We start from the raw sequence: 27,302 nt of genomic DNA, 5'->3' as shown, positions 1-27,302 counted from the left end.
ATTTAAACAAACTCATACTAACTAATATAATATTTAAACAAACTTAGAATTTAAACTAAATAAAATATATCTATTAATACATAAAAAAAAAAACCAATCCAATACCTACTGATCCTAACTAATTTAAACTAACAATTTTTATTAACACTAACTAACCTACTATTTACATACTTATTAACAGAATATGTAAATTTTATTTACTTTCAAAAACACTTACCAAGTAAGGGTGGGCACACACTTGAAGGAAAGGAAGCAGACACCAAATTTGAACCAAGGAGCACAAAGCAAGAAGCACACAACAAAGCAAGAAGAAGCACACACGAAAGCACAAGCTCACACTCAATGCAAGCGTAAATAAGGTTGAAGCATTTTTTTTATAGCTGAAAACTTACCTACCAACGTTCAAAATTTTAACGTTCACATGCAACGTATTCTGCAAACCCTAACCCTATCTTTTTCAGACTATACACTGCAACCACTGCAAGCCTATACCTTTTTTTTTTTCAGACTGAACAACGCGTTCCGCAGCTGCCAATGGCGGGACAACTTTGGCTCAGCTTGTTCCGCCAATACAAATGGCGATACCCAATGGCACGTTCCGCCAATGTGAATGGCGATACCCAATGGCACGTGAGTCACCTTGTTCCAGCTTGTTCCGCCAATGTGAATGGCGATACCCAACCCTCGTTCCGCTTTTGGTAATGGCGGTACACATGCATATCGCCGATGGCAGTGGCGATACATGCTTGCCGCCAGTAAGAATGGCGGAATCAACGTAAAATTTAGACCCCCATTGCAATTAGTTTCGAAACAGACCCAGTTACGTAAATTGTTTTTAAAAAAAACCCTATACAGTAAATTTGCCGTAGGATGTTAAGTTTATGGAGAAGAGACTTTGATCGAAAGCATTTAAGCATGTAGATGCATCTTTCGTACGTCATCCCATAACGTAATATTTCCACCTTCATAATAGTTTTTTTTTTTTTTGTCATGGCTGCTTTTTAAGACACATGATGTGTGATTTTAAGGAAAAAATATTATAAGGTCAGAGTTTATTTGGACCAATTTTCACGATATACATTATTGTATTTTATAACATATTACATAAAAATAATATATAGATATGGACTATCAAGAGAATATACCTCAATTTACTAAATTATTCTAATTTTTTAGTATTTATTTTTAGTCATTGGAATAAAAAAAATATAAATACAAACTATACAATAATTCCTTCATCTTAAAGTGTGATAGATTCCATCGAGAATACTTTAGGTTGGTGAACATATATAGAGATGAGTGGACCCCATAAGAAACATGGAATACTTATCCTGAATTAATGATGCGTGTCTGGACTCAACAATACTGTAGCATCATCAGATTTCAAATCAGTTTCTATATACTAGTATTTTCTTAATAAAGTAATATTGCTACATCATTCGACTACTTTATTCTTGTAATGTTTAACAAGTATGATGATGCTACTATATTATACTGTTGCTAGTGTTTAACTTATATTGCTTGTCAAAAATAACTTGAGTTATATTAATTTTTTTTATCGAAAATATGATTCTTTTTTATTAGTTTCAATCAGTTAAACAATTTTTTATTATTTAAATAACGCACTCTCAAGTCATTTATGATCTAACGAAAATGTTTGTTAAGTAATATGAATTAACTTTAAATAACTAATATAAGCACAGTCGAAGCTGCTCTAAGAAAAATGTTGACCATGTCTTGAGCGTACTAAATAAGATAACAAAAGTGAAATTTCTAACATTAATGTTATCAATATACTTTCATGTTTCTTTTATCAGTATACTTCAATATATTTCCATATAGTTTCTAACATAAAAGCATTTTACATTAATTTTTTAATAAACGAAATTTATATACTTGTTAGTAATATTTAGTATAATCAAGTGATATTTAGAATTTTTATTTCACATTTAACTAATTTTCTTCTATCAATTTAGTTATTTAGGATAAAATAACATTTTTAATTATTACTTTATGTCTAAATGGAATATTGAACTCTAAACTTTAGTTAAAGGAGCCAAGTGACATACCTCCGATTTTCAAGTTGTAACAAAAATAAAATGCTTTGTTTAGTGCAACTTGAATTTTATTAATTTGTGGAATCTAGATGGGAAAAAGCAAAGAACGAATCTTCCTTGTTTTGTTGCGTTAGTGGACCAATTTCAATTCTTTGTACGAGCTACTCGGCCTCTGTCCATAGTTTTTTTTTAAGGAGCCATCTACAATGGGCTTAGTCTTAGATGAGTTGACTCATTACTTTAACTAAAAGCATTTGAGAGGATTAGTAACATTTTTTTTATTATTGATTAAAATTTATTAAAAATTTAAAATCATAAGTAAATCTCCTTAAATAAAAAGTAAATCTCACAAAATTTTTCGATTTTTAATCAATTTCATTCAATAATAAAATGTGTGTAAAAAAATATATTGCTAGTATTTCTTAAATGTTTTAAAATGATAGGTGTGAATTACATACTAGTATAATATATTCATCATTTAGTAAAAAATTATCAATAATATATTCATCGTGACAGTGAAAGAAGAAGACAAAGTAGCACTATACTTTTGTCAAAGTTGTAATTTGTAAGGATGCTTGTGCATGCGACGTCTACTCATGATCTTAAGTACTCTGGCCCCTATAGTGGAATGGAAGCAAGGATAATCCATGTGCCATTTTGAGATGGAATTCTCGTTAAGATTATGTTTCAATTTTATACTTATCACAATGTAAACCTTAAATAAGCTCGATTCATTTATTCTTCTTAATTTCTAAAATTCAGACCCAGGACAATATAAACTCAATCAAATGTTGTGATACTAGCAAACAACTCCCTATCCTCTTGAATAACATATTGTCCGGATCCTTCCTTAATTGGAAAGATTTTAGAAAATTCTAGAGCTTTTAAAAAAAGTGTAGAATTTTTTAAAGCGTCTTGAAGAACTCTAGAGTAGTGTAAAACTCTCTAGAAACTTGTGGAAGAATGTGAAAATCTCTGAAATATTCTGGAGATGTGTGGAACCTTCTAGACCCTTATGAAAGGGTATGGAAGGAAGTAGAAGAGGGTAGAGACTCTTAAAATGTGTGGAGCATTCTAGAGATAATTCTCCATCCTAGGATAAGTAATCTTCACCATTCATTGTAGAGGTGAAGTAGTATAAATAAGGGTAGAAGTCTTCATTTCTAACCATTCAAGACAAAAGTGAGTCCACTTCTTAGAGTGAGAAAGCTAGAAAGTTAGATAGCCTCATTGAGAGAGAAGATAATTAGCTTGAAAAGTCTCTATCCTCAAACTTGGGTAAGTCACCGTAGAGTGAGTCAATCTTGTAAACACATCCTTATAACCCTACTATTCTTTTGCATAGTGGAAGAATCTTCATATTAGAGAATTGTAATCTCTCATTACTATCTTTAATTACTAAGTGTCTATCTTAACTTCATCAAACGAGAAAGTCTGAATTTTTCCAACAGATACATACATCATCATGGGAATTTATCAAAGATTATGAATCCTTCATGGACATTTTGACTAAATTGGAATCTCACGAGTTTTATCACACTATTCACATTATGATTCAAGTACTAAAGGATCCAATAATTTAGCAAGAAATGATCAAGTTGGGTAACCCGACGTGAGTCAGATTGGTTGGTGACCCAGTGGGAGAACATTGTTTGATATCTATCAGGAAAAAAGATAGACAGAAAATTTTAATATGATTTTATTATATTAAAGTTGTCATAAAATGATTCATTTTAGGTGACATCTCCCCTGTTATTAAAGTGTAGAAGATGAGATGCCTCATTCTAATTCCATGATACATGCGTTTGGATTACAGTTGACAGACCATGATTAGACCCAATGAAAAAACAAAAACTTTTTTAACGTCTATCCAAACCATGGTTTAGGACTCAAAACCATGTTTGAATACAAATCAACCACAATTTTGTCGAACATGACGATATTTGTGGATAAAGCACAAGTTACACTCTCCAAACTAAGATTTGGAGTGTGCAAACTATAATTCAATATCCACTTTCATTTCGTTGTCTTGATTGCAAAGTGGCCTTCATCTGAGATAGTCTTTTTAGTATTTCGATAGACTTGATTACCCTACACGTTTTAATTGTAATGCTGCAAGTGGCGAGCAACATGACCTACTCATCACGTACGTATGCATTAGGGGGGGATGGGGGGGGCTCCCCATTTCTTCGTATGTACATATATGAGGGACAATAACTTGTTTGTACATCAAATTAACCATCTCTACTTTTCTAATATCAAATAAATAATTTTTTACACAATAAAGAGCTTTAATAAATAGTTAAAAACAGATAAATCAGATTTAAATTTCCTAAAAAATGTTTATATTATACTGTCATCTCTGATTTTTAAAATTACACTATCTTCCCACAAGAGATAATTAATGTTATATTTTAATTTAGTCTATTTTAATTCAAATAAACACCCTATCACGAAAGAGTTAGGATATTTTAAACACACCTATTATCAACTTTGAAATTTCATCCAAAAAAAATACTTTATTTCATTTTAAAAATTAATTGATAAAAGCGGTCCAATGCTGAAAATATATGCTTTCCTTAATTCTCCTTATTTTTCTTGAATTTTTTTCTTCACCTAAATTCAATAAAAAAAAAAATTACAGTTTTCAAATATATGCAATTGTCAACAAGACAAAAACAACGCTGTTCGGCAGTTGAAGTTTTTTCCAAAATACTTGACACAGCCTAGGTAGGTAGTCCTTACAGGGCAGGCAGGTAACATAGTATAAACACAGAAGTAACGTGCTATAGAAGAAACAAAAACAAGGATGCAAGTTTTAATCCTCCACCCAACGGACACCATGTTTCGCCCAGAGGTAGTATGCCCCAACAGGACCGCGACCCCCCATCTCATAAAGCTCCACTGACATATTGTTCTTGTCTATCTCATTCAGAATTGGAGTTAGAATGGTCCACGCTGCTGCCAACTCATCACTTCTCATAAACAAATGGTTGTCTCCATCAATGACATCCAGAAGAAGATGCTCGTATGAATCCGGCACCTCCATGTTGTACCTTCAACATTAATAATGTAACATGCAGGCATGGTTGGTTAGCATCATTTGGTCAAAATATGGTGCAAACAAATAGTCCAACATTTAAGAGCTTACTTGTCCTTGTAAAGCAAATTTAATTCTGAAGAGTCCAGTTGCAGGCCTAGTCCTGGAACCTTATTGTTCACTCTCACCAAAATAGCTTCATCAGGAACATCCCGAAGAATGAGTTCATTTATGGCACGGTCCCTGTTATGCCCGATGCACTCATGGTATACATTCCCCGGAACATTGCGAAATTGAATCCGAATCTCCATTCTGCATTAACATATTTTCTTAGCTGGGTCAGCAAATAACACTACATTTGAACCAATATATTGTACTTTTAAAGGAATTGTTGCATTCAAACACAGCCATAAGCAACTCTTAGATCTCCACCCTCCAATATTTCTTTTGAGTGTACAAGTTTAAGACATGGGGGCAGGGGAGGAAGGAAGCAAATTCATTGTACTATTCAGCCTTTCCTGGACTGACCTTGAAATAACAAAAAATCCTACTACCACTATTCTTTACCCTTTTATTAGACCAGTTTTCAGAATTGGAAATTTCATAATTGTTACAAGATCAATATTTCTCACAGGCTACAAGACCTAAACTCACTGCAATAAGGAGAAATTATTGGAACAGGGATAGTCATGCCAAGGAGTCTAAATATGTAATCTAGGACATAAAAAGTACATATCTAAAGAAAATTGACACAAAAGATGATGATTTTACTGGTGTTTGATGAGCCCCAAGCCTGTTTTAATCAGAAATGGCACACCATCCCATCGTGCATTGTCAATGTATAGTGCAGCAGCAAAATAAGTAGGTGTCAGACCATTTACGCATGCATCAACTTTGGCTCCACCACTTGCTTTATATTGGCCAAGAATGACATCCTTCGGCTCCAATTTGCGAATTAACCTCAAAACCTTGAGCTGAAAAAGAAGGCAGCAACTAATGATACTAGGTGATAATGAGGAAATAAAGCATCCTTCAAGTTGCCATTGTAACAAACAACCTTAATATCTTAAGAAAAAGTTGTCCTTAACAAATATTAAAATAGTATTAGTGTATTTGTTGTTTTGAGTATTGTTAAGTATGTTTTAGAGTGACTCCTTTATATTTTAGCATTTTCTGCATTGCAATTAGGCAAGTTTCTTACTTAGTTGTTTCTTTGTCTTGAAGTTAATGAATGAAGGGAAGCAGTAGAAGGCATGAATAAGTGGAAAGAACTCAAGTTTCACAGGAGAAGTAAGCTGTGGTTCTAGCACCTAAGCACCAGAAGACTAGTGCCTGTGTGCGCACTGGGAAAATGCGCATTACTCACAGGATAGCCAGCATCAAGTGCTGGTTAGTCAGCACTGTCTTGCACCTGAACGCTGACACGCACCTGAGCATCCAATGGGCAGCACTAAGCATGCATGTATGCTTCAAAGTACCCCATGTGACCATCAGATCCCGAAAACTGGAATGTCACCGCCTAGGAGAAAGTGATAGTTATTTTTCCTGTCAGTATACAAGGACAGAAGGACAAATCTAAAAAGACAGACCAGATCAGAGGCTGAAAAGAGAAAGAAGCAAGAACAGGTTAGCTTAATTGGAAAGGAGGAAATTCTTATGCCTAGTCTCCTGTTTTCTTTCTATATTCATTTTTAGCTGAATTTCTCTAGCTAGGGTCAAGATGGATCTTAGTTCTGAATTAGATGTAATCCATATTTGGATTTAATTCAAACTTATTGTTCTTTAACTGGACGATTAGTTACATTCTTAATGCTTTTTTTAAAGTGGCTGTACATGATGTGATTCGACGATCATGCTTAACAGTTGGGAAATTGTATGATAATGCATGGCTTAATCATCATGTCTAGCATAGATCCGGATGATTACTATGCTTGTGGTCAGAATCACATCATACGAATTCTAGCCTTCTTCAATTACGGCCAATCTAAGGGATTAGATAATCATAAATTCATAATTAACTAAAAGAGAATTAATACGCTAAGGACTTGGATATTAACTTACAATTGGGAATTCTACCATCCTTAAATTTTTGAGTTACAAAGAAATCTAAATTTGGTTAATCCATGGATGAACTATGTGGAAATCAAATCCCTAGCTTCCTGTCCCATTGCATGAACTTTTGTGTTGTTTTTGTCTTGCTGTTCATTTCAATTAATTCAAAAAACAAGAGAAAAATGCTAATAACACATTCTTTAATTCACTTTTAATTATTGATTGAAATTTATTAAGACTCAAAAAATCATATGGATCCCACACCCTAGTTAATGAGTCTAACACAGTATTTTGTGAATCCCAGTATAATCCAACTGATTTCAACCAAAAACAGTGTGTTTGAGAGTGTATTGTTAGCACTCCTCAGAATAAGAATTAGTTTCAAATGTTCACTTTGATTCCAATAGAATTCCCTTCAATCCGTTTACCATTTATCCGAGTAGCTTCAATACAACGAATTAGTGATTATTCTTTATTACTTATTTGACTTGGTACACTTGCTAAGGCATATCATAAGGTTTGTTTACTTTATTATAGAGTTTATAATCCATAATTTGCATGTGTACCTTTTCATTTCTAATATCTTCTCCATCAAGGCTTATTGGTGGTTCCATGGCAAGCAATGCAATTGTTTGGAGCACATGACAGTGAACAATATCACGGATAATTCCGTAGCCACTGAAATATCTGCATGGGTACTGGGTAAACAGAGGACTAAGCTGCTATCATATAACAAACAACTACTTTGGAGGAAAAATTCTTTATACATATTCAGTACAGAATTATGCATTGCATGATATTTACTCAAATGAGTCTAATGACATAATAGTCACTAAATTACCTTCCTGGATGCACAGCCAAGTCCTCTGATAAAATGACCTACAGCAATTTAATTAAACAATCTAATGACAAACATTAATATGCAGAAGAGACATTTGAATTTTCATAAATTCCAGAAATTAAGGCATGCTAATCAGATTAAAAATGGGACTAACCTGTACATTATCTATGTAAGTACGACTCCAAAGTGGCTCAAAAACTAGATTTGAAAACCTTAAAACTGTAAGATTTTCAATGAGATTCCTTCCTAGTAGATGATCAATCCTAGCAACAGATGAACATGAATCATCAATTTAATTAACAGTATTTCTGTATCTGCCCAGGTGGTTCATCCATCTATGTCTTTGGGTGCATGAGCTGAAAGGTGAGAGGAAGTAATAAATACCTAAATATTTGCTTTTCCTGAAAGTTTGAAAGAATATATTGTGTCAGCCTATCAGAAGAACGTGCATCAAAGCCAAATGGCTTCTCAAATATTATGCGATTCCATCCATTCTGGGTCTGAGCACTGCTTGCAAGGCATGAAGCAACATCCAAAAGTGCTTCTTGTGGCACAGAAAGGTAGAATATCCTGTTGGTTTTGGATCCTCCCTGAGGTAGATAATAAGCTGTGATAGAATCAGATACCAAAGGGAATACAGCTAGTGAACGAGTTTACAGGTACTCATTTGAGACAAAAAGAACTTCATATATTCTGGTGAGATTTTTCCGAAGTTACCTCAATTTGCTCCATTCGAGAATTCAGCATGGACATCCCATATTTATTGTCATAGCCTCCATTAATGTAATATGTTTTACTAAGGAAAGCATCTAATTTGTTGTCACAATTTTCTCTGAAAGTTTTTGCATTTCACATTAGCCACCAAGCTAGAATATTGTATAATACTGACTAAGCACAGGGGGAAAAAGGGAACTGGACATTATTCTTTTATTCTCAAGCCAGAAAGACGCATAACTTTCTGTTTCAAATGAAATTAGTCAATTTAATTAGAACTTTAATATTAAATAATTAGACACATATAAATGTTAACATGAAAAATAAATTCGTAGGAGATTTTATCTGCTATAGGTTGGGAGTAAGTTTTTACAGAACATGACTTAGGAAGCAGTTTCCCAAGTTTCTGAGTGTAAAGTTCAGTGCTAAAGATTTGTCCATGAACAAGAAGCAATACATAGAAGGTAACAATTTGGAAACTGGTAAGAAAATCATACTGATGATCAACTCGGCATGTTAATGTTGAAGCTATAATAGATCGCAGGTCTTCATCAGTTATATCCTTCCTTGAATAACCAAAAATGCCTACATTCTGCAGACATGGCAATGTAACAATTGGAAAAGATAAGATTCACTAGAAACAAGTACTCTTGATATGTTCCAATTTCTTTATCATAGTAAAAAAATATTGGAATAAAATATCATGCCAAAATCCAACAGATTATGTATTCACAACAAAGGAATTCGAGGTAGAAAAAGAACAAAGCTACAAATTAATTTACATAAAAGACTCATTAGATGGATGATGAACTTGCTTATGGTCTCATAGCCAGATTTGAGCCCAGCTAAAGAAGGAGGATTCTGTTAGACTCTAGGTTGATTCAATCCAGACAGACAATGGTGTGCTGTTGTTTTTGTTGCTCGTTAGGTGGATGATTGAATCCAATGCAATTTTATTATATTTGAATTTGTGTTGAAGATCCAACATTGACTAGCAGCAAATGAAATGGCAAAAATAGTGTATATGAGTGGAAGGCTAGTAAAATTTTATAAACTAACTTTTGGGATTGAGTTAAATCCAAACCCAAAATCTAATATGGTATTAGAACTTATGCTAGTGTTGTTATTAAGCCTGTCGAGCTACTCGTTATCGGACCACTCGCATATGTCCAATCCTGCAAACCTCACATTCAAGATGTTCAGTCTTTGGCATGAGGAAGGTGTGCCAGAGATCCTCTAACTAATAATACGGTCAAAATAGTGTATATAAGTGGCCAGTAATCCTCACTTTATGAGCTATCGGGATGAGTTATGCCCAAATCGAAATTCTAAGAATTTTGAGTCTCAAGATATGAACTGAGGCTTTTGAAATGCATGTACGAGAACTTTTAAGTTGAAAAACAGGTGCGATAATGCAATAAAAGATGTTGTACCTCGGGAAGAAAGCCACTGTAGTAGAGGGCAAACAAAGCAGGGAAAATCTTCCTCTTTGCCAGCTCACCGGTGGCTCCTATGACAGCAATACAAAGTGAGGGCTTTCTGCCAACATCCACGGGAGTACCAGACAAACCTGTCTGCAGCAACGATAGAGACTCCACCGGAGTGACCTTATCTGTGTGAATGAATATCATGAACAATTTTGAAGACAATTAATCACATGGAAGCCTAAACAATTAAGACAGGTGAACAGTGGTCAATTAAAAGTCAACACACCATCAGGAACACGAAGATTTGAAGATGAATCAGAAACCGATCCCTTTTCATTTTCCAAATTATTCCTGAAGTGATGGTTTCTATTCTTAGGTTGCTTTGGTGGCTGGAATTGGAAGCTGAGTCTCTCAAGTAGCCACAGTTTCAAACCACGAAACTTTCGACACAAGCAGGTGCCTCCAACATTCAGCACAAGACGACCACCACCTGTTGCTGAATGAAAGTTGTTCGATGCAACCTGCAACAATTAAAAACTCATGCAGCAGTGAGTGGACTTGGAGCAACAAATTTAGAACGCAAAAATTAAAGTGAAGAAGAAGCATACGGTGAGTGAATTTGAGCAAAGATGTGCTGGAGCAGGTCTTTGGAATGCAAATGAGGATTCCGAGAACGAAACCGAGGTTGAAGAGAAAGACACAGACATTTCTACCTACGTGTTCGGAGGTAGTGAGTGATTAAAGAGAGGACGGTTGCAAACAGTGTTCGGAGCCAAGACTGAAGACACTCTGCTGAACCAAAGGTGAGCTCATTGGAAAGCCCGTGATCTTTGTATTTTGGTCGGAAACACTTTAAATTATTGCTAAATATTTTTTTACTCCAATGATGTGAATATTTTTTTTAAAGTGTTCATTTTATAATTATCAAATTCATCAAAATTTATTAATTTAGTTAATAATAATAAATTTATCTTAAATATATGTATTTTTTAAATATTATTATCGTTAATAATTTTTTCTCTAATACATGTTAATATATTTTTTCTTATATTTTAGACTAAAAATAATTAATGCTTAAGTTTCATATAAAATAACAAATAATTTATAAAAATTGAGTGTCATGAATAAGAATGGATGTAATATTTATATGGATAGTTTGCATGTTTAGATAAACACACATAAATATAAATTATAAATTAAATTCATAAAAATATTCATATATAATTTCATAAATCTAAGACACCATTGACATCACTCCAAAAAAGACAAAATAATTATAGTAGTATACGGGATCCCTCGTTAAATAGGCATTTGATCACACTAGGTCACCCATTACTGAATTTGTTAGATTTTTGAGTTCACACTAAATTGTAAGATCTTTGGCGGATATTTTTTGGCATGAACAATAACCAATACGTAGAAATAAATATTAATTTTTTAGAAAATTAGAAATTAAATTGTACTGTTTTAATTTTTATGAAATTAAATTGTTTGGCTAATACAAGAAACTGAACCTTTCTCTTTGGTGAAAAAAAAAGTAACTTGAACCTAATTTTATAGGTTGTCATTAAAGTCAAAACAATAATTATCCGCTTAAGTTTTCCTTATTAAAGTCAAAAGAAATACTGGTGCTGTGTGGCAGGAATTGACGAAGAAGGTGTAGGTGAAAGCCGCTGCCATGCATTGCAACTCCAATAGAGCATAATCAACAAAATTATAACTTCAGCCAACTACCAAACCTTAACGGCACAGTTAAGATTAATGTTTAGGTGAATTTAGTGTAAAATATTTTAATCTCTGTCATATTAGTTTTCACGTTTTATGCATCATTAACGTAAAAAATTATATATATTTGAATAAACTTTACATGTGATTCCCATTAAATTGCATAAAATAGAATGAAATGTGTTGTACTCTAATAAGTTTCAAATGCCCTTTTGAGTTTAAATAAAATTAATCGCATCTTTTGAAAAAGGAACAGACAAAAAAGTGAATTGCCTTGATTAGTATATGTTAAATAATTAATTATAATGATTTCTTTTCTTTTTAACCACACTGATATTCCAATAGGACATTTTCTCTCATTATTAATCTTAGCGATAAAATATTCACAAGTCACTATAGTTTTTCTTTTTTGAATGGGCAAGCACTACCTACATACATTACATGTAATTAACATTACATTACATAGAATAACATATAATGTATCTAATACTATGTCTTAAATGCCTTTTTTTCGATTATAAAATTATTGTCCTATGCTAAATGATTAGTTATAATGTGTGGTATTTAGATTACGATACAAAGAAAAAAGAGACAGAATATAAAAAATAAAAACATGAATTATAAAAATTTAACTATTCAAGAAGTAACTATAAACTTTATTACTTGGCATTTTCCTTTTCATGTTATAAAACAAAATAAAAAGAGAAAAAATTACATCTCTTCACATTTTATAAATAGAAAATGTTATAACCACAAAGCCATACTGATGACATTCTATACTAGTATCTTTTATTTTTTTTTATCAAAACCCACTATGATGATTTCAATACGACACCTTCTTGAAAACTATAAACACCTTTTATTATTTTGAGTATTTATAAATACGTATTTATTTTCTCTTTCTTCCTATTTATTTATTTATTTATTTCTACAATTTGTTGGTTTAACCATTGTAATTTGTAGGACGTACAATCTACAAAGGTGTGTTATTCACATTCTTGTACCACAAAATTATTAAATTGTTACGCACGGTGAGGTTAAAAATCTACAAACGACAAATCTGTTATCAAAATAGATAAAATAAAAAATAAAAACGGAACAGCAGCAACGTTTGTTGTTTGAAGGTGACATTGACAGCGGCACCCACCTGTACTTGTATTATTTTGGTATTCGTATAAATGTTTTCCTCTTTCTCTCTTCTCTTCTAAATCTAATTCGAATCTTCGCCAGTTAATAGAAACTCAACTTTGAGTAGATAATACTGCTGGATGTCTCGTCTCTAATTATTGTAAGACCTTCTCTCTCTCTCTCTCAATCAAAGTTCCGTTGCGTTTTCTCCTTCAATTTTTCTAATTTATGGCTCTTTGATCATTTGGGTGCGTGATCATCATCTTTTTCTCAATTTTATTTTGATGGGGTCTTGGGTTTACGGTTCTACTACAATTCAGCAATGAACAAAGTGCTTTGCTTCCTCCGTAACTGTTATCTATCTGAAAAGTTAAAAACTCTGGTCTCATATGCGATTATTCTTCTTTGCATCACACTTGAAACTGATTTTTGTGTTGTTGGTGGTTACTCATATCTTAGATTAGTGAATTATGAGATTATGTAAAGACCCGTTTCTTCTGATTCTGGTTTCCCTTTTTTGCCGTTTTTTGGTTTTTTGTTGAAATGGTTGCACTTTTTTCTTTCACTGCCTCATGCTTCGAAAAATTCCGAAGTGAACTTCTTTTCTGGTACTTTATGCAATTCATCAATGATAATATTAATATCTGAACTCTATGTTGAATCAAAGTTTGCTTGATGTGTTTCTAAATAATTTCTTTGGATATGATCCACCATGTAGGAAAATATTTCAATTTTTCTGTCCCATAATATGCTCAAAAGTTCTCATCTATTGATGCAGGTATTTGGAAAATAGTTTTGAGTTGAGGATCTAATCATTACCAGATTTAATATAATTGGCAAATGGGGTCTGAAGGTCCTACGACACCGACAACAACAATTCATGTGACAGGATTTAAGAAATTCCATGGAGTTTCAGAGAATCCAACAGAAACAATTGCCAATAATTTGACGGAGTACATGAATAAGAAGGGTTTGCCAAAGGGTTTAGTTATTGGGAGCTGCAGCATTCTTGAGACTGCTGGTCAAGGAGCACTTGTTCCACTGTACCAGAGATTACAATCCGCCGTTATTGCCAAGGACACTGAATCTTCAAATTCCAATAGAATTATTTGGGTGAGTTGCCCCTGTACTCGATCTATAGCGTCACTGTTTGTGCTCATAGCTTTGTGTATTCATTCTTTAGTGCTGGTCATTTATGTAATTAATTCATACCTGTCAATTAATTTCCCACTGAACCTGGATATGTTATGTTATTCTAGCTGAATTATCTTGCAAAAAAGAAATAAAAAACCAAGAAGGAGAATAACATTATCATCCAACATGGTAGATAGCACAATCCAAGACTGTCAGTCACATTCCTTGTGAATTTCTGAACACACCAATAAAAGTCTGCAGGAACTGCAGAGGAACAACCTAACACTGCTCCAATAACTTAAAATAAGCATTGCTCACTGTGAAATGGATTGAGTCTTTGTGACTACTATAGTAATTACTCTATTAAAATCTGCTCATTAAATACTGTGAAGATCATATTGTTAACGTTTTGTTTGTGATTAAATCAGTTGACTTTGGACTTCTATTTTTAGTACTTTTACACATTAATTCAAAGGCTGAACAAAAAAGGATGGCAATGAAAGCTTGAGCATCTGAATAGTAAATATCATGTTATAGTCATAAGAAGTCTCGGAATGAATAGTGAGAAAATAACCAGTTGACTGGGATTTTTCGTTGGTTAGGCTCAGATATATCTTTATTAAGTTGAATATATTTTTTTATTCCTCCATTCCTGCAAGCCCTGGCTGTTTCTGATTTTTGTTTATTCAGCTGCATTTTGGGGTTAACAGTGGTGCAACAAGGTTTGCTATAGAGAACCAAGCTGTCAATGAGGCTAATTTCCGATGCCCTGATGAAATGGGATGGAAGCCCCAGGTGAGATTGGAGTAGTAGATTCATTTCAAACTTTCTTTCATCAACAAACCTTAAGAACGGATGTCCAAAGATCATCTTCACCGAAATTTGCATAATTTTATGTTGCAGAAAGTCCCCATTGTTCCTTCGGATGGTGGAATTTCGCGAACAAGGGAGGTAAATAGACCACTTATATTTCACATATACTTAATTCCTAAACTAGTGTGTACTCTTGGGCTTGGTGTTTAGTCCTGACACTGTAAATACTGATTACTATTTTAACATGGAAGATCTTTTTTTGGGGGGACCATTTCAAGTACTTTAAGGTGCTATTTGTTTTGGTGGCACTGGAGCTGCTGCTTACTCCTTACACTAGCCAATTTTCTTATGCTATTCTAAAAATCATTAGCAAATTACGTTTTTGGGCTCCTCATTTTGTTAAAAAATCAAAAGTAAGGAGGTATAGAGGAATTTAGTTATGTGGGGTTGTGCCCCTTCCCCTTGATGGGGAAAAAATATTACATGGTTCGAGACTACCATGGTCTGAGACTTCCAATCAATCTCTATATGACAAGTAATTGAATGTTATTAATTCTCGTGTAAATTGAAAAACTCGACATAGACTTGCAATGTAATAATTTCTCCTTAATGGGGGAGGCTTACACAGGTAGAAAATAATTTTATGCATAGATAACATGAAAAAACCACTTGGTAAAACATGGTTGGCTCTGCTTACTAAAGAGAATTCTACCTAACTTTGTGCAGACTTCACTTCCTGTTGTGGAGATCACCAAAGCCTTGGCAGAGAAGGGATATGAAGTTATGGTATCAGTTGATGCAGGCAGGTTTGTGTGCAATTACGTTTACTATCATTCCCTTCGCTTCACCGAGCAAAACGGGATCAAATCCCTTTTCGTGCACGTGCCGCTCTTCGTGACAATAAATGAAGAGACTCAAATGCAATTCGCAGCTTCCTTGTTAGAGGTGCTTGCCTCTATACCTCAGTAGTACCATTACACTCGATCTCAGACCCTCAAAAGTGGGAGCTCCTATATTTATTCTGGTGTGATTATGCTTATGAAAGTGGATGATGGTATCTTGAATGAGATAGTTATAATAAAAATATTGTATTTAAATGGAAACGGTTTAATGAAAATGGCATATGTTGTAGAGGGCATTTGCTCTCATTGGTAAATGTTTCTGATTAAAGGTTCCAGCACATTGTGATGACAGTTTGATATCTTCAATGTTTACCTTGTGAATAAATGTTCATTTTCTTTATAATAAGCTCTTTTTTCCCCCTATTATATCATGCTTCTGAATTAGTGTATAACAACATGTGGCTGTTCCCCAGTAAAACTGAAAAATAATACTATTTGAAGAAAGAAGAAATATAGAGTTTAGGCGTGGTGGTAGAATTGACTGACTCATCATGTCTCACCTATCATTCACTTCTAAAAATTGAGACACAAAATGGGTTGAATCATTTTTGTAAAGTTGGATAAAAATTTTAACATTTAGTAGAATTTTCATTTTTAACCATATTTTTTCGTCCACAATTAAGAAAAGTATTCTACTTTTTTTCTCTCTTTTTTCACAAGTTATTTTCTAAACTTACACTACAAATAGCTTGAAATAGGATTTCTCAGTAGTCGTAAATCATAATTTTTATTTTCACTCCTTGTTACACCTAAAAAATTTTAAAAACTTTTACGGCAAGATTTTTTCCTCCACCGTCTTTCACTTCACTTTTGCTCATGATAGGTGAAAAAGTGCAAGAATAAAGAATCACTACTTGGTGAATGATGATTTTCTTTTGGTTAATATTATACATTTTAATCCTCGAATTTGTTCTCTTGCTTTTTCCTTTTATCTTTTATAGAAACATGAGTGAAGAGAAAAAGAGAAGATTTTTCACTCCTTTTCGTTCTAAATTATTTTTATCATATAAAAGGTTGGTGTAAGAAGAGAGCATAACAAGATAAAACAATATTTTTTTTGTTTTTGTGCAAGATTTTATTTTTATTTTTCGTAATTATTTCTTAAATTAATGTGTTTTATATCTAAATAATTTATGTTACAAAATATTTAATTATTTATTTTCCTTAAAATAGTTAAAACCAAATATATAATGTTGGTAAATTTGATATCATAACTAGTGAAATGAAAGTGACATCAGTGACGCCCAGAATTTACCCTATACTTACACCAATTTACATATATTACTTCATTTATTAATTTGTAATTGCAAAGAACCTATAACAACACAAAGCATTGTTAGGCATCATATATGGAAATTACAGCGTATATATAAACATATATTATCATTCAACGTTGTTAAACAACATGTAAATGCTAATTAGAAGATAGAGTTGGAAAAATATAAATATATATAGTGATCCATAACATATACATTTAGGGGTACGCTACAACCCTAACACGAAACTTGTCATCATCTAAAACTTGACATAACCACATGCTCACAGGCCTAATTCATTATCAAGAGGATCAATGGGCCTAAGCTTAATAGCCCCAAAACAATACTAGTATGATTTTCATCCATCTTTATTCTCGCGTCGTTCAAATTAGTTTTTGTACTTTATCTTTTTATAATTTTTCTGTTTTTCATGTACTTAATAAATACTATCCTATTTTAATACGCACACGTGCTACATACATATAATTTTTTATTTCCTTCTTTAATTCAACTTATATTTGTTATTAGATTAGTGATTATGATCTATGTAAAACTATTTTACACTAATAAAATAAAGATATTTAATTTATTACTAGTGTAAAACAATTTTATGCTGATAGTGTATAATTATTAATCTCATTTGTTATTATCATTATCATTTTATTTTTTCTCTTTTATGTAGTTCTGTGTAATCTAATATTGGCTGAAAAAGTTATGTTTTTACCAAGTCAAATTCATTTGAAATAAGTTCACTCTTATATCCATAAATACCCATTTACCTTTTAATTCTCTTAATATTTATATTATAGTATTCTTCCATGGTCATGCCGCCACACATACATATAATGCTTTAATTTATTTATTTTATCATTTTTCTTCTTATCTAGCTTTATTTATTTATTTTTGTCCGTTAACCACTATACTCATTATGTCCATGACATGCAATGCGATTTAAACCACTTCAATATCGGACACGTAACGAACCGCAAGGGAAAAAATGCATATTATATAAAAGTATAAATTTTAATTTTTTCATAATTTTTTAAATTTATGGTTTTAATTCCTTAAAATTTTAATTGTAACATTTGATCTTTTAATCTTATAAATTAGTGATCTCCATCCTTGTGATGGATTACTCATAAATAATTTTAATTAATTGAATTATTAAGTTAATTATAAATTAATTAAAATAATTAATTATTAAACATTGAATAAAAAATATTAATCCTAATTTTTCACAATAATATTTTTTTCCTCTTATCCACAAACACTTATTTTATCTCTATTGTCGTACACAATTCTACCAAAAATAATAACATTAGGATTAATAGTTTTTTATTAAAAAACTTTAATGATTAATAATTTTTATTTAATTTATAATTAGTTTAATATATCTAATAATCACAATTATTAATTTTTTTAATGAATATAATTATTAGTTAATAATCTATGAAGGAAATCAAAATCACAAATTTATAAAATTAAGGAAGCAAATGTTATAATTAAAAATTAATGAAGTCAAAATCATGGATTTAAAAATTAAGAGAACCAAAATTACAATTATGAACAAAATTTTGATGAGTAAAAGTGTTTTTTATATTGTTTTCAATCAAAATTAGAATTTCAGCTCAATAATTTATAAAATAAAAACTTACTTTAAAAAATGAATATACATATATTACTAAAACACAATTAATTAAATAAGATGTGTAAATTATTATAAATTTTTTATATCTATTTTTAAGTTTTATGAATAAAAAAACTATTTTTTTAGAGGAATAAAAAATACACTTTTAAAAATTATATATAATTTTTCTCTAGTACTTCTTCCATCTTAAAATAATATTCATATTAGATTGTTATACATAAACCAAAAAAATATTATTAAATAAATAAAAAGAATAATAATTTTATAAAATAAATTTTATATTATCATTAATTTATTTTTTGATTTTACAGTTGATCATTAATATATAAAGAAAAATAAGTGAAAAAATATTCTCTTAATTTTAATTTTAATGATATATTGAAAAATAAAAATAAAAATATAATGTGAGAATTATTTTAGACGACTATTAGAAAAACAAGAAATAAAGAGAGCCTTCTGGGCCAAATTCCAACAGTTAACAAAGGGTTCTTAATGGTTGATATCATTGCTAAAGCAGAAGACGAATAGATCAAATTCAAAGGCAGACAGAAGCTGCTTCTCAGTTCTCAACTACTATTCTATTTGTGCTTCAACTAAAATATCCTGTGATATTACTAGAGATTGTGGTACAAGAATTCACACTTTGCCCTAGTTCCTTCATAGGTATTAGATAGCCAAATGTTCCTCGCTCCTCAAGCTCTAATGCTGAGTATTTCAGGTCAAGGAAATAATTTACTTCAGTCTCAATACACTGTTTACACAGTGATATGCAACACAACGCGTGAAGAAGGGAAGGAAAACGTTTTTTATTTGTAACTCCTATCAATTATAAAACTCTATTATCGAAGAAATTCTTTTAAATATATTTTTTTGAGTATGAAACATTGGAAACTGAAACCGCATAGCTCTGGTTGTGGGTCATTATCGTTGGCTAGACATTGTGATAGTAATCATGGTATTGGAGAATCAAGGCATATAGACTTTGAAACAAGGTCAAGCAGAGAATATTGCAGATTGAAGTAACTTATAAACACTAACTAGCAATCAGAGAGCTTTAGTGGAATCAACTTTTCTTGTGTATATGTTTTAATCTGACATTATAGATTATAATAATGATGCAAAACCGACCAATTACATTGAGAGTGGCACTCTGATGCTGCAGCATATTGTGACACAAGGTCGAGAGCAAAAGAGGAATAGCATGGGGGTGATAGGTGCTTGGTTTTTCTTCCTGGTGTCTCCCTCACCCTCAGCAGGTTCAGCACATTGAAGAAACTAAACACAACCGTTTTGGTACCAACAATAGCAAAAGCATCATCGTGAGAACCTACAGTTGCCCCCAGGATATCAAAAGCTTAAGAAAATACGGCATAAACATATTGTAAGTGTATTTTAGCCTCCTCATATTAAGATGATTTGGCACAAAAAACAATTATTCCATTTGATGATAGAATGGATTACACTTTATATAGATCAGTTAGGTGGCTAACTAACTCAACTGAAACTGTTTTAACAAACTGACTAATTATAATTTACACAATAACTGTGGTTATTCTATCTTAACACCTCATGTGATCGCTAATCACGAAGGTTGAGAAGTGAGGTGATTGCAAGTTAGCGATAGAAACATGATTTTAGAATTGGGTTCATAAATAATAGTAACAAAAGAGCACATGCCTTCTTAGTGGCATACAAGGTTTACTTCTTTTACAAGACTACCAAATTTAGAACCTAACCTGTTGTCTTTATATAAGCAGTTTATAGTTTAAAGAACTCAAAACAAACCATTGCATGGTAAGAAATCATTCACTAGGGCAATTATTCAGGAAAGGGTCAACCAATCAGAACCAATTGTTTCATGTAAACAAGAATAAGTGATTGCTCCACTCCATAATTAACTCATACCCTTCTAGTATCCTTTTCTAATAAATTAAATTGCTGACGTTCAGATTTTGTCAAGTGCTAAGTGAACTTTGATTTGTTGAATTAGGGATATTAAACTAAAATATAAGATAAATTAAGTACTTTGTTAAAAAGGGGAAAATAATAAGGACAACTGAAATATTAGAGATCAAATTATCTTTCTTCATGATTCTTCTATAATAATACAGAATAAAGTCTCCACATTATAAAAAGAAAAGCGAGAGACACTTTCTGGAATATAGTTGCCATTTCTTCTGAAGCTTTGGGCTCCTACTTTGACCACGTCCTAATATAATACGCGCACCACGTTGAAATAGTAAAAACCAAACTAAGTACGTAAAAAATACAGTAGTTAAGATAAAAAAAAAAATGCCAGTTTAGACAGACTTGTAAACTGCACACTCTTCCAGTTTATAAAACAATTAGAAAACTGCTTGTTTAAAGAAAACTTTTCAAAAGAATTAGATAGAAAACTGCTTGTTTAAAGAAAAAAAAAATTAGACAAACATTTTATATAAAAAAAACTAATTATTTTTATTAAAAATATTTTTTTGAAATAAACATAAACAAACGGGCTCTTTGTCTAATAATTTCACCTAAGTTTAGCCACACAATGACAACTTGACATCCCCATACAGAACAGAGCATATCTAAATTAGCCAACCACCCATCATTGTATTCACAAATACCAACACCGGTTTAAAATGTCTTCTATTCGATGTTACAACCTGCTGTTAAACAGGAAACACGATTTTCTTCTGAAAACCCATCGAGTGTTGGGTCATATCGAGTATCATATATCTTAAATCAGTTTTTACTAGACACAGAAATACAACAAGGATACATAAAGGAACAGATTTCATTTCATAATAAATAAATAGAGAATGACGGAGCATTCACATGGGAACGACACTATTGCAGTTTCGTTACATTTTTCACATTATCACAAGCCAAGAAACGGGCACTGCTTCCTCGCATGTTCTGGAATCAATTTCACCAAAATCTCAACTGGGACTCCCTTCAATTCTGGTACACGGGCAGCAAGAACATCAGCCAGAACTAATAAACTAACAGAGCAAAGTTAAATAAATAAACAGAATAGCTTATTCAAAAAGTATCATACCATGAGATTTAAAATTGAACAATGGTGGAAGGAAACGACCATTTGGCAAGCGAGTGTTTGGGTCACGAAGTTCATCAAAGAAAGGATGGGTCAAGGTATCTAACTGCACAAGATAAAGTAAAAAACACATTATATAAAGCTTCAAAGGCGGAGAAACAATCATTACATGAGCAGTACAGTACAGCTCCATTTTGCAAATTAGGTGGATTGAAATTAGAGTTAGAAAGGCCTGCTAAGAAGTCAAATGTACTCACAGCAGTGCACCGCAAGTTAGGGGAGTATTGTAGTAGTCTTGATACCAGATCAACAGCTTCTGGAGGCATGCGCTTGTGAAAGATCTAGAAGGACCAAATCAACAAATTTATCAGTGTGGTGCGCTAAACAAGACAAGTTACTAGATATATTAGTATTTTCACTATGGTGAATAAAGTATAAAACACGAAAGGCTATTAAATTTATTTGTGATACCTTGTGCCATGGATGCGCTTTAATCTGTGGGAATTTAAATTCCGTGTAGTTAGGATTCATGCACTTTATCTCTTCCCTTGTTGGAGTTCCCAGAACCTACCAAAGCAACAAGTGGACAGTTTACACGTTAAAGATACTGACATTGTGACAACCAAGCCTATCCATCAAATTGATCAGAGAATCAGTGATTCAAACAAGGAATCTCCCAAGTAAGCTAATTCAGCCTAAAAGATAAAAAAGTTGAAGCAAAATAAATGACCCACAAGTCATCATCCATTGCATTTTTGTGTTACAAATTACAATTGAGTTAATTGAACTATCCAAACATGATAGATAGATTCAATGGAAACTAGAACACTAATCTGTGCTAATGCATGGGAAAACATGAAATTTCTTTCAAATGATCCCTTTTTTAAGAAATCACAAAAATCCCACAGTTGTGAAAATTGACAAATGTCTCTATTTCTAGAAAATAACTGAACTGACAGAAATGCCACTGAACAAGAAAGAAAAAGTGACAGAACTATAACACTAGGCATTGGAGCTTGACAGATTTAATATATTTCTATGGCAGACATAGCAGTAACAACAAAGAAAATAATCAGAAAGATTACCTTGATGATCTCAACAAGCTGATCAACTCCACTCTCACCGGGGAACAAGGGCTGGAAAAATAAAAAAGAAACAAACTTCATTTTTACATATACTAAACCACAGAATCAAAGGAGCTCCCATCAACAACCACCTACCTGTCCAAGCATAAGCTCAGCCAATACACAGCCAACTGACCAAATGTCAATAGCTGTAGTATATTCAGTTGCTCCAAATATAAGCTCAGGTGCTCTATAATATCTAGAACATATGTACGATATATTTGGTTCGCCTTTCACCTGTCAAAGGTTAGAGCAAACAAGGTGAAACCACCCAGATAACTGAAGTTTCAAGAGGAATGCGTGAAGGTAGAAAAGACAGAAACACACACACACACACATACGTACATAAAACATACCAAGACTTTTGCACTTCCAAAGTCACATATTTTAACCTGGTGAGTGTGCGGATTAACCTGCATAGAAAAACTTTCAGTTAGTATTTGCTGACTAACAGTCATGAATCTCCATAGTTTGAACTAAGCAGCAGTTTTTGACCAGATAAATAAAATAGAATACATACCAATAGATTTTGAGGCTTGATATCCCGATGGCAGACTCCAATGCAACGATGAATATAAGATAGTGCCCTAAAGATCTGCAGTATATCAAGAAAACAGATACAGCCTCGGCAAGATAAGAAATGAATACAGGAAGGACAACACTGGATATATATCTACTCTACATTTACCAAGCCAGCTCTGCTTTCATATTAGCAAAATACACAAATCCACACCCAACACAAAATAGAATCAAATGTGCAGACTGTTAGGTGTAACTAGTAATCAAACTTTAAGCAACTTGAATTCAAAGGTCAACCAATGGCATAAAGCAGCAACTCTTGGCAAAGAGAATTAACACCACTTGAGCAACAACAGCATGGTTCAATATTTATCTTGCCGTTTAAGTGCATGCTCCAAAATTTGAGCAATAACTCAGAGGGCTAGAAAATAATCCAAAACATTAACACGGCTATTTTCCAAAATAAAACTGACAAAAGGGTCATGACAAAACCAAACTGACATGATTAAGCATACCTGGTATGTATAGAGTTTTACATATATCAGAGGCATCCGTTGGTTCAACTTGTTGTAATGTTTGATCACACGATTAACTGTTTCAGGAACATACTCAAGTACCAAATTAAGGTATAGTTCATCCTTTTCAGTGGTTGAAAAGAAACAATGCTTCAAACAGACAACATTTGGGTGGTCAAGAAGGCGCATTGTTTGCAGCTCCCGGTTTTTATACCTCTTGTCTTGAAGAACTTTTTTGATAGCCACAGTTTCACCAGTCTCCAAGCATTTAGCCTGCGATTATACAAAAATGTCAGCATCATATGTCGCTCTGTTTGAAAGGCTAAACTAATACATCATTCAGTGGATAAGAATTCATACTTGGAAGACAACCCCAAATGATCCATGCCCAACAATCCTCTCTGCCATATAGCTTATAGTCTGAAATATTTTAAAAAAAATGTTCTATTGTTATAGAGACAAACAAATTTAAGAAAGGGAGAAAATGAATTGAGAAATATGGTTAAAGTAAATATGTAGACAAGGATAAAAATCTAGTATTTGATATTGCATATCCCATTAAGCTCCACCAGTCAGTAAGTATTTGGTGGGGATATTTTCCAATAGGAAGGCACAACACAAACATGTTGAAGACAGAAAATAGTAGAACGACCCACTGTATAAATATTCAAGTTATCAGGCAGTACAGCTGACATAATACCCAACAAATATTGATGGTGGGGGGGGGGGGGGGGGGGTGGCTTCGAGGACAAATACAATAAATCTCATTTCAATACTGAGTACTCACATTCATAGCAGCATTATTGTTTATGAAAGACAGGAAAAAAGACATTTACACCCAATTAATAGCACCAAACTGAAGCATTAATTGCTCATCAACTTCCAAGCACCAAGATGTCAGTCAGCAGAGCAAAGGAGACAGTCAATAGTCAAATTATTTCAAACTACATCCCAGTTTCCACAGCACAGTACATGTTAGGGGAAAAAGAAGGGAGAAGGAACACCTGCTTCGGTTGACCATTTCTACCCCCAATGGTAGTAACAATGATATGTCCGGTCTCCGTTCCGTTACCATCGACAACGGTGGCTTCCATTTCCTGCAAGATGGAGCATGCTGTAAGCAACAATGTCTCAACAAAAGAAGTATCCCCCCCAAAAAAATGATATTGTATTGAGAATTAACACAGCGTATGACATACTTTATCGTCCCTAATTCTCATATCATTCATCTCCTCAGGCAATCTATCAACACCACTGGATTCTCTCAAGCCTGATGATGTTGGTGCCACACCAACTGAAGCCATTTTGTACCAAACTTCACTGTTATTTTAACAGCTTAAAACCCAATCTCTTGCCTACTGGAATTAGTAGCACCAAAATCAGAAAAAGAAGCCAAAACAGGAAAGTTGCATCTTCCACACACAGAAATATAAACAAAGTAAAAATGTAAACGCCTTTTATTTGCGGAAACTACTGAAGAAAATTAGAGATCCATCTATCGAGCATCACAAATCCAACGGGAAACCCATCATTGCATCAGTAATCCCACGGTTAAAAACAGAGAAAATAAAATTAAAATTAAAATTCCCAAACAAACGGTCCTAAAGATCCTCGTAAATCAATATAGCACAATAGAACGTGAAATAGTAGTTCCGATCTAAGGACATAAAACTAAATGAGAAAAGGGAAGAAATAGGAAAAAAAATGGTAAAAAAAGAAGAAGAAGAGGAAAACGTGCCTTTGGTGGCATGAATGTATGTATGTAAGAAAAAGTAAAGGAAAAGGAAGGAGGGTTGTGAGGTTATTCTTTATGGAATTCTGTGAGCAAAACACTGCTTCTGCTTTTTTGTGTGGTGTACTGTAATGAGCTTGTGGCACTCAAAGATGAACACTGTTTTATGTTTTTTTTTTTCCGGTAAAATATAATTTTAGTCTTTAAATTTTCATCTCCATTTTGTTTATTTATTTATTTTTCTTCAATTTTAATCTCCACAATTTTTAAAAATCTAAAATATACATTTATAGATAAAATAAAAGTTTAAAGTCATGCGTGTCATTTAATCAATCACGTTTAAGATAATTATTATCCAATTTCAACAAATTTAATGTGTATTTAATTAAGATTTTAAAATATTTTTTTTATAAAAATATGTTATGATAGTCAATAAAAACTTTTAAATAATAAAATAAATTTTGTGACAATCAATTAAAATTATTAAGATTTTTTTAAAATACAATAATAAGGTATATTGGTATTGCATTAAGTTTTTTTTTACTTATAAAAAGTACTCTAATGTTTAAAAATATATATATATTGATAGATTTTTTTGGAATAAATTTTATGAAGACTTTTAACAATAAATATAGGTTAACATATCAAAAAATCTCACTTAAGATATTCAATATTTTATTCTTCCTTTATAAAAATCATAACCCATAAAAAATTGTAAACCCCTGCCGCTGCATAAATGAGATCAAATAAGAAAACATACACACAGCATTGTGGTTGAACAACTAACAGCAATACACAACACCAGGCAAGAAACTTTATTTATTTTTTAATAGCAGCAGATAAAACATCATAGAGAATTGTATGTTCTTTCACGTTTTAACACTTTGGATTTGTGTTGCAATGTAAATTAATATGAATTATAAATTCATGTATTTTTTTATCATTTGAAATAAAAATCAATTTTAATTTTACCTGTAAGACTAATAAATAGGTTCACTGTACTTGATCAACTTGATTATTTGTCTATATACTAACTATTAATATTACTTATTATTATTGATATTATATTATAAACATATTTATATGTATATTATATATAATTATTATAAAATTTTACTATTTTTAGTTATTATCTTTTTATGAACTTTATCTTCTTTTTATTGGGAGATGATTACTGTGAATCCTTTTTCTATTGTTATTGTGCTTCAGACAAAAAAACAAAAATTGAAAAAAAAAATAGTACAAATTATAAATATATGTATTTCTTTTTTTATCATTTGAAATAAAAATCAATTTTAATTTGACTTGTATGACTAATAAATAATTTTATAAAAATATTATTTATTAAATATTTATTTTATTACAAGTTAAATATTTAAATAATTAAAGTAAAAAAAAATAGCCTTCATTGAAGGTTTCTGGATCTGTCCTTGCCTAAGACATGGACTAAAATTGAGGAATGTCAAAAAATTGATAGTTAGTAGACTCAGTCACTAATTTAAAGGAGGAGTTATAAATTAGGTCATTTAGTAAAGCTTGCATAAATTGTATTATCTCTAAAAGCTACATTTTTTATTTCAAAGTGTTATTTTGATTTTGCTTTTTTTCTTTTTATTCTTATTTGTGTTATGA

The 27,302-nt window shown here is 32.1% G+C and overlaps 3 protein-coding genes across 7 annotated transcripts; 1 reads left to right on the top strand and 2 right to left on the bottom strand.

Annotated features, from left to right (window-relative positions):
• Positions 1 to 4,626: 4,626 nt before the first annotated feature.
• LOC114407524 (inactive glucose-6-phosphate 1-dehydrogenase 4, chloroplastic-like) lies at positions 4,627 to 10,956 on the bottom strand. Of its 2 annotated transcripts, XM_028370653.1 has the most exons (12): positions 10,740 to 10,956; positions 10,418 to 10,652; positions 10,138 to 10,316; positions 9,202 to 9,296; positions 8,708 to 8,822; positions 8,375 to 8,580; positions 8,145 to 8,253; positions 7,991 to 8,028; positions 7,716 to 7,836; positions 5,869 to 6,071; positions 5,209 to 5,409; positions 4,627 to 5,113 (listed from the first exon to the last, which is right to left on the bottom strand). In XM_028370653.1, the coding sequence occupies exons 1-12, from the start codon at positions 10,836 to 10,838 to the stop codon at positions 4,876 to 4,878; spliced, it is 1,839 nt and encodes a 612-aa protein (XP_028226454.1). In that variant the 5' UTR covers positions 10,839 to 10,956; the 3' UTR covers positions 4,627 to 4,875. The 2 variants fall into 2 exon arrangements, with proteins under 2 accessions (XP_028226454.1, XP_028226455.1); XM_028370654.1 differs by lacking the exon at positions 7,991 to 8,028 and having other exon boundaries at positions 7,716 to 7,847.
• A 2,043-nt stretch (positions 10,957 to 12,999) lies between these two features.
• On the top strand, positions 13,000 to 16,179 carry LOC114407523 (pyrrolidone-carboxylate peptidase-like). Of its 3 annotated transcripts, none has more exons than XM_028370650.1 (5): positions 13,000 to 13,144; positions 13,763 to 14,097; positions 14,809 to 14,913; positions 15,022 to 15,069; positions 15,658 to 16,179. In XM_028370650.1, the coding sequence occupies exons 2-5, from the start codon at positions 13,825 to 13,827 to the stop codon at positions 15,898 to 15,900; spliced, it is 669 nt and encodes a 222-aa protein (XP_028226451.1). In that variant the 5' UTR covers positions 13,000 to 13,144; positions 13,763 to 13,824; the 3' UTR covers positions 15,901 to 16,179. The 3 variants fall into 3 exon arrangements, with proteins under 3 accessions (XP_028226451.1, XP_028226452.1, XP_028226453.1); XM_028370651.1 differs by having other exon boundaries at positions 13,142 to 13,232; XM_028370652.1 differs by lacking the exon at positions 13,000 to 13,144 and adding an exon at positions 13,250 to 13,353.
• Positions 16,180 to 21,311: 5,132 nt separating this feature from the next.
• On the bottom strand, positions 21,312 to 25,827 carry LOC114407522 (shaggy-related protein kinase alpha). Of its 2 annotated transcripts, none has more exons than XM_028370648.1 (13): positions 25,677 to 25,827; positions 25,138 to 25,296; positions 24,943 to 25,035; positions 24,299 to 24,358; positions 23,939 to 24,211; positions 23,425 to 23,499; positions 23,261 to 23,317; positions 23,001 to 23,141; positions 22,866 to 22,916; positions 22,252 to 22,347; positions 22,038 to 22,121; positions 21,784 to 21,886; positions 21,312 to 21,686 (listed from the first exon to the last, which is right to left on the bottom strand). In XM_028370648.1, exons 2-13 carry the CDS (start codon positions 25,240 to 25,242, stop codon positions 21,604 to 21,606), a joined length of 1,221 nt encoding a protein of 406 aa, XP_028226449.1. In that variant the 5' UTR covers positions 25,243 to 25,296; positions 25,677 to 25,827; the 3' UTR covers positions 21,312 to 21,603. The 2 variants fall into 2 exon arrangements, with proteins under 2 accessions (XP_028226449.1, XP_028226450.1); XM_028370649.1 differs by having other exon boundaries at positions 25,138 to 25,293; positions 25,677 to 25,824.
• Between the last annotated feature and the right edge of the window lie 1,475 nt (positions 25,828 to 27,302).

The sequence above is a fragment of the Glycine soja genome, chromosome 3 (assembly GCF_004193775.1).
Source record: "Glycine soja cultivar W05 chromosome 3, ASM419377v2, whole genome shotgun sequence".
Taxonomy (NCBI): domain Eukaryota; kingdom Viridiplantae; phylum Streptophyta; class Magnoliopsida; order Fabales; family Fabaceae; genus Glycine; species Glycine soja.
This window is presented reverse-complemented; position numbering and strand designations above follow the sequence as displayed.